Source organism: Tursiops truncatus, chromosome 7 (assembly GCF_011762595.2).
Source record: "Tursiops truncatus isolate mTurTru1 chromosome 7, mTurTru1.mat.Y, whole genome shotgun sequence".
NCBI classification, from domain to species: domain Eukaryota; kingdom Metazoa; phylum Chordata; class Mammalia; order Artiodactyla; family Delphinidae; genus Tursiops; species Tursiops truncatus.
Window position 1 is genome coordinate 72,476,477 of NC_047040.1, and position 14,058 is coordinate 72,490,534.

At 44.6% G+C, this 14,058-nt stretch overlaps 1 protein-coding gene across 16 annotated transcripts in view; it reads right to left on the reverse strand.

The window, feature by feature from the left end:
- Positions 1-14,058, reverse strand: part of PKP4 (plakophilin 4) — a 252,775-nt gene that overhangs the window by 14,406 nt on the left and 224,311 nt on the right. For all 16 annotated transcript variants that reach the window (XM_033860144.2, XM_033860143.2, XM_073807691.1 and 13 more), the window contains 4 exons: positions 9,077-9,260; positions 4,571-4,688; positions 2,837-3,028; positions 2,459-2,632 (listed from right to left, as the gene is read on the reverse strand). In XM_033860144.2, coding sequence (XP_033716035.1) covers positions 2,459-2,632; positions 2,837-3,028; positions 4,571-4,688; positions 9,077-9,260 — 668 coding nt within the window. The remainder of the gene's footprint in view (positions 1-2,458; positions 2,633-2,836; positions 3,029-4,570; positions 4,689-9,076; positions 9,261-14,058) is intronic.

Here is a 14,058-nt window from a genome sequence, read left to right on the forward strand (position 1 = left end):
TCAAAATTTAGGATAATTGAAAAATGTTGCTCATAAAACATCTAATACTTTCCTGCTGTGGTCAAGACACGAGGACACAGATCTTCCAGCCACTTGTATTATTTTGAACATGAAAATATGTGACTGACTACTCAGTCTCCTTAATACCAACAGAATAGATTATTCTAATAACACAAATAAAAGGAAAAGATGCATTTCAAAGATCCTATTAGCTTCCTTCGGATGAAGTCAATACTCCTATTTTCCAAATCAAATGATATCTGCAAGAGAAATAGAATACATGACTTGCTATCAGGTAAAGGACTTGGGCAGCTTTGGCAACTTCTCTCTCTGAAATCTGCAAGGACAGAACCAACACCTATCTCGCTTGGAGACCAACTGGCTCAGCCCAGCCCTGGGCGCCTCCCTTCCAGAGCACTACAGCCATCACCACTCCCAGATAGCTTCTGACTTATCACATCTGTGGCCATGTTTATCTTGTTTTCTTAATGAGGGCCAATATTTTGATTTACTATTTTAGACACTTTTGAAATCACTTCCATATAATGTTTATATTTTAAACGACCTTGCCATTTAACGTTTATTCACTAAAGATCCCAGAAAATAAAATTCTACAACTCAAATCGTATCTATTTTAATTATTGTCTTTTTTCTTATTATCATCAAATGAGTCTCAGGTCATAAGAAACTGGAGGTGAACACTGAGTCACCAACATAAATATTTTTGATACTTATGTGCTAGGCCCTCTCTTGGGTCCTCCAAATTTATCTCATTTAATCCTTAAAACCGCCAAATGAGGTAGGTATTATTTCCATTTTACAGATGATGAAACTGAGGACAGAGAGATCTGAGGCCCCCAGCTAGTAAGGGGGGTGGGGGAGGATTCAAGGCCAAGGGGTCTGGCTCCAGAGCCAGCACTTAGATGTTAAGCTATTAGCACTTTTAATTTTTTTTTTTTTTTTTTGCGGTACACAGGCCTCTCACTGTTGTGGCCTCTCCCGTTGCGGAGCACAGGCTCTGGACGCACAGGCTCAGCAGCCATGGCTCACGGGCCCAGCTGCTCTATGGCATGTGGGATCTTCCCGGACCGGGGCACGAACCCGTGACCCCTGCATCGGCAGGTGGACTCTCAACCACTGCGCCACCAGGGAAGCCCAGCACTTTTAATTTTTTAAAAATTTATTTATTTATTCACTTTTATTGACCTATAGTTGATTCCCAGTGCTGTGCCAACCTCTGCTGTACAGCAAAGTGACTCAGTCACACACATATCAAGAACAATAACAAAATAGCCATGGTGTCTTAGCGCTAGGCTGTAATTATCTGTATAGATTCATTAGAGCATCTGGCCGCATGAAACAAACCTTACCTAGGCCTAGCAATGCTTTTCACTGTCACAGAAAAAACGATGGCCAATTTTCATTTGGGGAGGGGGTGATGGAGGAAGTAGTCAAAAACAAGCATTATAGTAATTCTACTAAAATATACTTGTTAGGAAATTTCTAGAGGTTGAACTGTTTCAAACAAGGATTGTCTGGGAAGTTGTTAGATGACATTTAAAAAGTTTTGAGAACTTGCTTATAGTGGTAACAGTAGAAATCACCTTCAGTTTTCCTAAAGAAGTCACACACGTATTAGTGGAGGTGGAAACTTTGCCATGTGTATGTTCTATAAGTGTCTGAGACAGGAATGGCGGCCCAGCCTCAGCTCTAATTCAGGCCCTCGGCATCTCTCACCAGACTCCCCTACAGAATCCCAGCCTCAACTTTCCTCTACTTCAAATTCGCCTTCTGCGCTGCTGCAGACGGGATCCAACAGTGTCCACATCAGCCTGTGTCGTTGGCCTCCTTAACCCCTTTCAGCAGCCCCTCTGGTCCGAAGGTTGGGTCCCAGCTCCTGAAGCTTGGCCGTCAGGCCTGGTCACGAGGCCCAGCTCCACAGGGGCACTCCTCGTCCCACCCTCCACGTCCCGGCAAGCGGCTTGTAGCGTCCACCCACGGCATCCTCACTGTGACGCCTTTCCCCTGTTGTCCCTTTATCTGGTTGGTTCCCTGTACACCGCGACCTCGACTCTGCTGGCTTAATTCTACTCATTCTTAAAGGTTCCATTTGGGCAGCATTACCCTTCCAGGAACCCTTCCCTACGTTCTGGCTCCCCTCTTTCCTTGCCTCTCCCTCACCTGCTAGGCTGGGTTAGATGTCCTCTTCCAAGACCCCGCCGCACACATATCCCATGGGGTCTACACTGTACTGGCTCCATCTGTCTGTTTTTCTCGCCAGCCTTCAGCTTCTCATGAGGAAGGGCTACGTCATGTTCATCCTGGGATCCCCAGAGCCGACTGCTGTCTCCCTGCTTTTCTCCTCCCCCGCTTTACCAAACTCTAAACAACCGTGTCCCTTTCCATGGTCATTGCTGATCTGACTGCAAGAAGTGTGCACACGTAGAAGGCATCCTACCTTCCAGTTTCCGGCAGAGAGGTTCTGGAGAGATCCAGCAGAGCCTTCCAAGGTGGCTGGGTTGGAACTTTCTGCTAGAAGATTCAGATATGGTTTTACCACTGACGGATGCCACAGCATCTCAACCCCTTTGGGGGACTTCGACAGTCCTGGGATAGGACCAACTCCATCCCACTGAAAGACAAAGAGCACGCATTAGTGGAAGCAGATATGTGAACACAGTGTCCAACACCTGAAAACGTTCCTTTCTGCTAGACTCAGCTAGAGCTAAGCAGAAAAACTGCATCATGAGAAAAAAATTTTTTCTTGCCAAATATGTGATTTCTCACTCCCAGAGGAAACGAAACTTTAGAGTTTCATGTCAAGTAAAATGCTAACTTGATCCTCTTGTGGTGTTCTCTTTTTCTTCTTCTTCTTCTTCCCCCAGCAGCTTGGCTCCAAGTCTTTGCTGGGAGACTCTTTTCCGAGTAGGTCATCCAATTCGTTCAGCCCCAGCGGCCGGGCCTGGGGCACCTCCAGCTCCAGCCGATACGACAGGTTCCTCAGTGTGCACACGCAGTTCTCCACGGTCTGAAATCCAACACAGAGTAGGATTAAAACCACCGTGGCACATTAGTGCAAAGTGTTTCTGTACTGAGCACCAGTGATAGTAAAGAAATGTAGAACGTGAAAGAACTGCTTTTCCCTTTATGGGAACTGCAACAGTCTAAGGTCAGAACGGTGATTCCAGACTGTTGGCGGGACACCCAATGACAGAGTGCAGAGCCATCCGCAGTGCAGCTGACGATCTGACTGCCTGCTGAGGGAACTGTGCAAGGCTCTGGAGAAGAAAATGCCCAGGGCTCTGCCTCAGGGCTGCCGCAGTGGCAGAGATGCGCCCAAGTTACCAGAGCCCCCCCTTCTCACCACTGGGAATCCTCATCGTGACAGCGGGTGCGACCAGCCTCCACCCCGGGCGCAGCCCCTCCCCGCAAGTGCCATCTTTGTCGTCTCCTTCCATCTCCCCCCTCCCCCCCCGTGGAAAGTTCCACGATCTGATCTCTTTCTCTGCTGACGTTTTGCCTTCTGTACATGGTCTTTTGTTCCTCAAAGTCTGTATCACGCCTCTAATTGGGAGGCTAACTCACTTCAACCAAGTGTGTCTAAAACCAAGTTCAGTTTTGCCTAGCGAGCTCCCCTTCTAACTTGCTTATTCCTCTCAATTTCATCTGCAGATCTTTTGGTTCAGGTGGAGCTCAAATAAAAACCTGGCTGTCACTTTGAATTTCTCCTCTAGCTCCCCCCCAATCCTACCACTCAGTCTTCTTTTTCCTCTTAGACCCCTGTTTACAACCCCAGGCCTGTTTGTGGCCCCTCTTCGTCCAGCCCATCCTGAACAACAAGTGCCCAGCCTGCCTTGGGACCCCTGACACTTTTAGTCCCTCCTTCCTGTTTCTCCCCACCTTCCCCGGACCCTGATGCTGGGGCAGACCCTGGATGGCATCACAGCTGAAAAATGATGAGCAGAATTCCTTGTGAGAGGGCCGGGATGGAGGAAATAGGAGGGGAGGATAAGGGGGACATGCTGGTAACAGAGGGAGTGGGTGAAAGACTGCAACCGCATGTAGAAAGGGGCATCCAGAGTTGGTACCGAGGCAAGAAGGGAAGAGAGGTTGGGGGAATTCCAGTGCCTGGACCAGGAACTTTTATTCAGTAGATACTTAGATCCAGATGGATTTGACTGTAGCAGCAGGGGATACGGAACTGGAGGAAAGAGCAGTGGGGCCATCACCTTGACGATGAGCCCAGGAGAAACCACAGAGAAGGTCTGGACCCTGGTCGATCCTTTGCCACATGGAGTCACTCAGTTTTCATGGTTCTAAGGCTATTTTCTTAAGTTCTCATGTCCCTGTTAAGTTGTAATTTTTAGAGACAGTCTCGCTTTATTTACTTTGAGACAGTCTCCCTTTATTTATTTATTTACTTTGAGACAGTCTCCCTTTGATCTGGAGCGTGGCCTAACAAGGAGGAGATGGTCAAGAATTCCGGAAAGAGTCAATGGCACGTGGATGGCGGCGGCCGGCAGCTGCTGTCCTCTGCCACCGCGGCGTTCACGGCCAGGCGGGCACTGACCTTGCTGTCGTAGTCAGATGTGTTCACACACGTATGGATCACGTACAGCAGAGAGTCCACCAGCCCCTCACAGGATCGCATCTGCCTTCGCGCTTCCTCCCCCGCGGAGCTGAGATTCCTAAACAGGCAGAGGCACGGGGGAGCTCGTTAGCTGCGGAGCCTTACCTTAATGATCTGAGAACGGGTGACACAGCAGCACGTAGATCTGGTCTGAAGAGGCATTTGGAGCCTGCATTTTCATCTCGAGGGAGCTCACAGTAATAGCCAGCCCCCCATTAGCCACACAAATAGAAGGGAGCAGGGGCACTTGAACTTTGTATCTCTCTTGTGACGGGCCACCTTCTAACCTCCTAAAATAATTATTTTGGGGCTTATCTTCAGTTTCCTCATACATAAGAAAGAGGGAATAATAGTAATTACCTCGTAAGGTTGCTGTAAGGAAGAGATGAGCTGCTACATAGGAAGCAATTAGGAAGTGCCCACCATGTAAAAGGATGTTTGCTAGCCATGCACGGTTGCTGTTTTCAGACATCCTTTACCTCCCTTGTTAGGTCATAAGGTCTTTGCAGTTCCTGCACCTATTAAAATGTTTTGCATGTAGTAGGTGGTCATAAATGCTTCTTGAATGAACAGAGGAAACATATTTCTTGTATAAACATTTCAAGTTAAATAGGAACACTTGCTCATGCCACAATTTTTCTCATCTTTTTAATTATTAAAAAACCTGAAAATTGTTTTAGGTCTCATCCATATGGAAATTTGTGCTATCAATTCAACTTCGTGAATTGATACCAAATTATAAGGCTCTATTTTATGTGCCATTAACAAGGGTTCTAGGCTAACTCTGAGATTTTGTAAAACTTAGACTAGGTAAGGGGGATCGGGAATGACTTTTCACCTTTGTTTTTCTGAGGCCAGAGATACTATCACGCATGATCCCTCTACTGTTCTTTTTGTTTGTTTGTTACTAAAAAATATTTAATAGCCAAAGTAACAAAGGCACTGATTCATCATATGAAGGTGTCAACGAAGCAGAAGAGATGTTAGACTTTAACAATCAGTTTGAAGTACAAAGTCTGAATCAGCTGAATATGAACCATGGGAATAAACAAAATAATAAGCTGCATATCTGTCCCATACAAAGAGAAAACACTTACTATCTTCAACTCCATGTTAAATATTATCAAACCTATATCAATACTGACTGGCTACCAGAACATAAAAGAATCTTCAATCAATATTACACAAAATATATTCCCTAACTAAAATTAAATAAAATTAGAAATCATATAAATTCATCTGCCCCACTTATTTGAGATATTAGAATACATACTTTTCTTTAATTCATGATTCTATTAGTTATATATTGCTGTGTAACAAATTACCCCAATATTTAACAGCTCAAAAAAAAATTCTTGTTGTATTATGGTTTCTCTGGGTCCAGCATTCAGGTGCTTCTTTAGCTGGGTGCCTCTGGGTTGGAGTCTCCCATAAGGCTACAATCAAGCTATTATCTGGGGTTATAGTTATCTGAAGGCTCAACTTCGGAAGGATCTACTTCCAAGTTCACACAAGTGGTCGTTCCCAGTCCTCGGGGAATCCACTTTCAAGTCCATTCACGTGACTATGGCAATCCGCAGCTTCTCACTGTTTGCCAGACGTCAGTTCCTGCCATGGGGGTTTCTACCTGGGGAAGCTCACACCATGGCAGCTAGCTTTCGCTCAGAATGAGGCAACAAGAGAAAGAGTGAGCAAGACACAGGCCAGTCTCGTTGTAACATAATCTCAGAAGTGGCATCTAGAACTTCAGAACTACTATTTATTTGAAGGATTTCACTCAACGAAAGGGGAATACACGTGGGCATAACACTAGCAGGCAAGAGTTTTTGCGTCCATCTTAGAGGCTTCCTGCTACAATGGTTTAAGAGAAAATAAAAGTAGAAAATATAAATTATTTATGACTGAATGACAACAGAGCGTTCCATAGCTGAAGTCCCTCTACGGTTCTTATCCAGGGTTACCTCCCAGCAGCTCTCAACAGCTGACCTCTTCTGTTCCTCTAACAGGGATCCGGTACCCCTCTGCTTTTCCTCTCATCTTGCTGTCTTCCCTTCTCAGCCTCTTCTGCCTGTGGTTCCCTCTGGAGTGCCCAGGGCTACTGTGGTCGCTTCCTATCTTTATCTTGGTGCTCTCCTGGGTGGCCTCCTTCTGCTCCTTGGATTTAATACATCCTATGGACCCATGACTCCCCAGTTTTTATCTTTAGCCCAACCCCTCTCTAGATCTCCAGACTCGTTTATCCAGACATTACATTTATCCACATGGATAGCTAATCAGACATCTCAAAGTGGACCAGACAAAACCCTCAGCTGCTGTCTCTCCACCCTTCCTCCGCTCCTCTGCTCGACCTCATCAACAGCACTTCCGTGCTCCCAGCTGATCCAGCCAGAGATCTAGGCGCTGTCCTTACTTCCTCCCTTTTCCTCGCCCCTCATATTCAGTCCATGAGCAAACCTTGTCAGCCTCTCCCTCCACAACGTACTCCGTTCTGCCGACCTCTCTCTGGTGCCTGGCCTTTGTCACCCTCATCATCTGCCTTCCTGCCCCCACTGTCGCCCCCATCACAGCCAGAAACCATCCCTACTCTTGTGAGTAGACCCTCTGATGGTTCCCCATGACACTTGGCATGTGGTGCACTCCTTGCTCTGATCTAAAAAATCCGACGTAACTGGTTTCACGCTGCACCTTGCCCATTAAGCTCCAGCCTCAAGCCCCTTCCTGCACCAGAGCCTGTACACTCCCCGCTCCCTTTGTCTCCAGTGCGTCCTCCTCCCCTCCCCCACCCCGCCCTCACAGGAGCAGCTCCTGTGGTGTTTCCAACTAGGCTTAAACTTCACCTCCTATGAGAGACCACCTGACCATCAAAGTGACCACCTACTAACTCTTACATCACCCTATTTTTTAAATGGCATCTGTTGTTATTTTCTTGTTTATTTATTTACCTGTCTTCATCAATAGAACTTGGTTCTATCCGAGCCGCGACCTACCCTGTTTTGTCCATCAATGAATTTACACAGAAGGCATTCACCAACTGTTAATAGCCTTCAACCACTGGGGGAGCCTGAGCATGCGTCCCGTCCCTGGGCCTCCCCTGAAGCCTGGCAGGCTAGCTGAGGGCTCACGGCCTCCCCTGAGCCAGGTACAGGGAGATGAGATGCTGCCCCACAGATCAGCAGCAGAGGCCATGTGAGCCGTTCGGTGATGCAGGAATCTGAGTCAGGGAACTGGCCTGCCTTCTAGGAGCCTGATTCTTGTCGCCCCCTCCCCTGACCCAGTTACCCATCACAATAGCGGAAGGCTTCAGAGCAGAAGCCCAGGCCCCTCCCTCGAGCTCTGGTGTAGAGACGCTCACACATCTTAGCCTAAACAGTAAATAGCGCTCACTGTGTGTGAGACACTACACGAAGTATTTTATACAAGCTGAGTCTTCACGACTCTGAGATGTTATTATTACCCCTATTGTAAAGATGAGGAAACTGAGGCTCAGAATGGGACAGGAAGTCAGTCTGTCTGAAGCCAGAGCCCACTCTTGTTGTCACCAGGCCACTCTGCCCCAAGGTTTCTGTTTCAAGTTCCCAGTAAGCCTGGGAAACTGGGTGGAAATTGAGCTGATGAGAGTTCATGGCAAATAATGAGCAGCACCGTGTACAGTTAAAGGAGGCTTTATGGATTTTAAATGCTAAAGATAATAACTGAAAAGAGTATTTGGGCTCATTTTCATTTATTTATAAAACTCTAAACCCAATGGTTGCTTAAACCATACCTTTTTGCACCGTTTTAAAAGCAAAAAAGTTTTAACCATTACATTTAAAAAGACTGAAGTCTAATTAACAGACATTATATTAGCTTCAGGTGTACAAAATTTGACATTTGTATACATTGTGAAATGATCACCACAATAAGTCTAGTTACCGTCTGTCACCACACAAAGTTACCAAGTGTTTTTTTCTTGTGATGAGAACTTTTAAGATTTACTTTCTTAGCCTCTTTCAACTTTACAGCACAATATTAGTGACTACAGTCACCTTGCTGAACATTACATCCCCGTGACTGAGTTACTTTATAACTTGAAGTTTGCACTTCCACATTTTCAATTTAAACAAACACTAGGCTGCCAACACATTAGCAATCAGAATGTGACAACCAGAAAAATGCTGCTTGAGTGGAAAACACTGGAATTTTGACAGTAATTTCAGACTGACAGGGCTGTTTTGACTGATCTATAGAAGAGTCGTTTATAAGATAATGTCTCTCAGGCCACTGCTCTGTGCTCACAATGTTCTCCTCATAGGATAACAAAGCCCAGTGGTCTAAATTAAAAAAAGAACTTGGAAACTTAGAGAGATATTAATAGAAATGAAATATTAAATCATCCTGAAGTCAACTTAGCTATGACACATATTATTTAATCACAGACTTAATCGTAAAGAAGAAACAAAAATTTACCTCAGGCAACCTGTCGTATTACGCAGAACAAGTGAAGTCTGAAATTTAATTTTATGATCGTCATCAAAAGAAGAGTTATTCCATCCAGAATGTGGAACGATCACAGTGTTTGTCAGGGTTGAGAGAGCATCGCGGATGATTGCCATCTTTACGGCATCACATGAGGATAAATTCCAAAGAACTCCTAAAGAATGAGATTTTAAATATCAGATCAATTAGAAATCCTGCAGTTTTGGTAATGAAATAAACATATTAGCTTTAATTGATGGGAATTCAGTCTGTCCCAAACCTAATCTATGGCCTGAATTTACAACCAGGCTGGGGATGGGCCTCTAATAAATGTTGACTGAACATATGTAAGCTTCTGGCAGTATATTACCAAGTCGTCCTTATCTTAAGTTTCGGAGCCTATGTATCTATCAGGCAAGATGACTATGGTTTTGCAAAGCAAATTAGAGTTACTCTGTGAGGGGGAGGGGCACAATCCAATCAAGGGTCATAAATATGATGCATCCGTGATGGCTGTAAAAATGTGGTTCATTGTATCATCCCTTACATTCAGTGTTGTGTGTGACAAACCATTTTTAACATTTAGTACTTGAAAAGAACTTCTCTTTCTCAAAAGAAGGACACTTTCTCTTCATCACACTTCCTTTTCTTACTTTTGCTACCAGGAAGCTCATGCTTACATATTACGCTTGAAGTAACTTGCACAAAGGGTGGTTACATTTGTCTTATCTCCCATATTTAGATAAGGTTTAAACATTTCTATTTCCACGTTAAGAGTTTTATCAGCATGTGCAAGTTACTACCATTCCTTTTTGGATACAGGCGAGACTAACAATAAATTAAAAGCTCCCAATATTGTAATTCGTATCAATATTGCTAGGACACCAGACCTTAAATGTAGCTTATTAGAGTGTTATTTGAATTATAAGCATATTAGAGGGTCCTCGTTTCTGTGTCAACCATAAGAGGGTTAAATTATTGTTATAAAGCACATATTTCCTAATAGTTACTCTTTTAGAAATTAGAGCAAATTCAGGATTATACCTACTCTAATGTCATTTTCACATTGATGCATTTTCCTAAGTAAGAGGGGATGGGGTGGAGGAGAGACGGTACAGCTCGATCTTCAGAGCCCTACACTCCTGATGTATCCCTGGCAAGTTGCATCAGTCAGTATAGTGATTTTAGAACTATCAACACACAAAAACGCTCGAGGCCTGTGGAGGGGAAGGAGTTGGCAAAGCCTGCCTGTGTCCATGGAAGCACGCGAGGCTTGTGAACATGACTGATCTAGAGTGCTGGGCCAGAGACAAGGCTGAAAACTGCTGCTCTGGCTCTGGTGACCAAGGAGCCAGCCTGTGAACTGCCTGAGCAGCAGCCTTCTCGGGGCCTAAAATCGCAGGGCCCCTTACGAAGGAGGGAGGCGGGAGGAGGGGTTCAAGCAAAGGGCTAGAACTGAAGACAGTAAAACAATACTTGTGAACCGAGAGGACCGTCCATTCCCCACACACCTGCCCTGACCCACTCACACCATGGAGGGATGGTCGATGACAGAGGCAGATGCTTGGGCCCTGTCCTGGGAAACGCCCTGGGTCCTGACTCCTCTCTCACTTGGCTTTGATGTCTGGGCCTTGCTGACTGGGTTTCCCTTGCTCCCCCAAGACTTTCATCCTTTCTCTGCTCCTACCCTTTGGGGTGGGACAGCCCACCATAAGCACAGCTTTTCAGGACCTCAGCCTCAGTGGTGACCCATCTAGTGAGGCTCGGACTCGAGGGGGATTTGGACAGTTCAGCATCGGGAAAAGGAAGGACCCTGCTTTGCCTCTGAAGGCTTGTTTTGTCCACCACGACAGACCTTCGTTTCCATAACTATCCTGTGGCTGATGGTCCTGGTGAGAGGGCGGCGCACACTGCAGGTGCTTATGAAGTGAACTGAAACTCCACAAGCTGAGCTACTTCTCTGTGGATTCTGATAAAACTGGCTGCATGTATGTGAGTGGGTTTAAACCGGGCTCCCTGGACTCTGGGGGTTCCGCTGGGCTCTTAAGGGCAGCCATGGGGGAGGTGGGTGAGAACTGGGGGCAGGGCTCCAGATCCCATCCCAGTTCACTGGGAACAGCTCCATCCTTATCTGTTCTCAATACTGGGCTTCACTGTATGTTTCTGTTTGAAAAAAGGGTTTTGTGTCTAAAAGGCATTTGAAAAGCACTGTATTAGGGGAAAAGTATCTGAGGACGGATGACCACAGAAGAGACCTTGGGCGCTAAGGATGAAAAACCAAGTCTCTGGAGGTTGGTTCTGACCCAAATGATAGGTGAGGGGAGAGAAGACAGAAGGAGAGTGGGTTGAGGCACAGAAGCATGGATGATAGCAGCCGCCACGAACAGGGCTTTAACATTTTCTGCCAGCGAGGCCACCCTCACCCCACCCAGCGCTCTGAAGGAGGCTGCCTGGGGCCTGAGTCAGCCAGAGGGGCAGCGTGTGGCCCAGAGGCCAGTGGTGGGGAAGGGTCATTTCCTAACCTCTCCTGATGACAGTTTTATAACATGCGATTCTGAAGGCCACTGGAACAGTTTTTCTCTCTGTGAAAGCATTTCAAAGTCCTCACTCCACGAAATTCTACACATGGGGGAGAGTTGCATTTTCCAATAAGCTACGTTCTACTTCACAGAATAAATGCATTCCAGTAACGTTAATTTAAGGCAAGGTTTATGCAAAGTAAAGTCTATCATACTGTAGGTTATAGGTATAAAATTAGATACATCTCTACGGAAAATTAAACAGTGCTGAGTCACACGCTTCAGGTGAAAACACGACTAAGAAGAGGGGTGGTTCTTACTTAGCACGTTGGATCTTGGAGCTGATGCCTAGAAGTTCTCCGACTGCTGGCAGAAAAGCTTGTTTTTCATGGTTCCTGCCTCCACTCCTGGCTACTTCTAAGATCTACTCTGGCAAGAGGAGAGTTCCCAGGTTTGTGGATTCGCCTGACTTTCTGTGCTGGAACAAGGATTTTGTCTGGCTCTTTCTTTTCCTTGTCAGGCATTTAGAATGACCAGTGGAGTTATATGTCATTCTACAGTTTACTATTAGCCATTACATCTACAGGGGATTGGAGAGCAGAAACATTCGTAAATCAACATACACAATAGTAACCTGGCCATTTACTATGGTTTTACTCTGTGCCAGACACTGTGTGCTTTACACATAATACCTTAAAGAGTCAAGATGCACAAAATGAATTCACTTCCCATTTAATTATTTGGTAGGCTTGAAATTCTACATGTTGACTTTTTTTTTTTTTAACATCTTTATCCGGGTATAATTGCTTTACAATGGTGTGTTAGTTTCTGCTTTATAACAAAGTGAATCACTTTTACAGGATGATGAGCATTTCTTCTTCTAAATTTAATATTAAATTTCATTAGGCAAGTATAATGAGTAAGAAACACTCTATTATCTATTCTTTTATATGTCTGGTTACACATATGCAGGGGACATAATAGGTGCTCAGAAATATATGTTGATGGATCCAATTTAATAACCTGTACTTGCTTTGAGATTTCCCTTTTATTTGTTGCCTGTCAGATTTAGCACCTAAGTATGTATTCCCTCCCTTTCACACCTGTTCTTAAAACTGAGCGTCCTGAGAGTGTCCCTGAAGGTCTGTAAGTACATGGAGGGGGTCAGAACAGTGGTCTGGATCTTTAAGGGAATTTGCCAGCACAGTTTTGCCTGCTTTTCACACGAAGGCCAAAACGGATGGTTGCTGAAACTACCACCCTAGCTATGGGGCCAGGAGAATTACGTTGCTGCTCCATCTCCCAGAACCAGAAGTTAAGTTACACCGAAATGCCTGAATCCCCATCCCTCAGACTGCAGAAAGAAAGGACCAGTGGTGCCCAATTATAAAATGTGAAATTACTTAAAAATACGTAATCCTTCAGTAGACTTGCAGGCCAGCTGACTAGGTTATCTTTCGGTCACCTCAGATGACTCTTAAAATCAGTCTGCAATAGAAATTAAAGCTACCTTTCCTGCAACTTCAAAAAATGTTCAAAATTATTCTTGATCAGAAGAAATGAAAGATTCTATTTTTGCTAAGTCGGTGGCATCCGCACAAAGGCAGCTTTCTGATCCTGCATTAAGAGTTACATTATCCCTCTAATCCTGTACTTTGCTATGTAACACAAAAAACTACATTTGGTAAGGATTTAACTCGCCATTTTGAACATCAAAGCAAGATCCAAGACATTGGTTTTTCCTCCCCACTTTCTTTTTCAAAAATAGAGGTTATGGAAAGCCAAATTAACCAGTTCTGATCAACCAACATTGGATGAAGAAGGTTCACTTAAACTTAAAAGCCTGAGCTACGGAATGATTACTTTGGCTTTTCTACTCAAAGTAAAAAGCACCATTCTTAAGACCAACTAATAATACCTGTGTGCACTTGCCTCACTAAAGCAGTAATAAAACAATGTTCTTTCCACTTACTCTGTCTAGGGCTTCATTTAATGGGTCAGGGAGAATGTTCCTAGAACAGTAAGTAATGAATGGAAAATACACCAGCTCCCATATGTAGCGAGACTGATGAGAAATACAGAACTATTAGCATTCTCCATCAACATGATAAACCTCCAGCTCCGACGTCCTAGTGCAAAATTATTTTCAAAAATATTTAGCAGCACACTCCACTGTCTCTTGGTTCCTTAAAAGAAAGTTAAAAATAAACTATAATTCAGTTTAGGAAACTTGAGGTTTTTATTTAAAGCAATTAGCTATTTGTTGTGAGAACTAAGAATATATATAAACAAACTCATTTTGAAATTATTAGGGAATTTCCTGCATACTACTGTAGAAAACCCTGCTTATTCTCTACCACAAGAAAAAGTACACATAATTATGAGCAACCAGTAACCACAATGAGAAACTGCCGTAAGAGATGAAAGTTCATTTTCCCCACAAAGAATGAATAA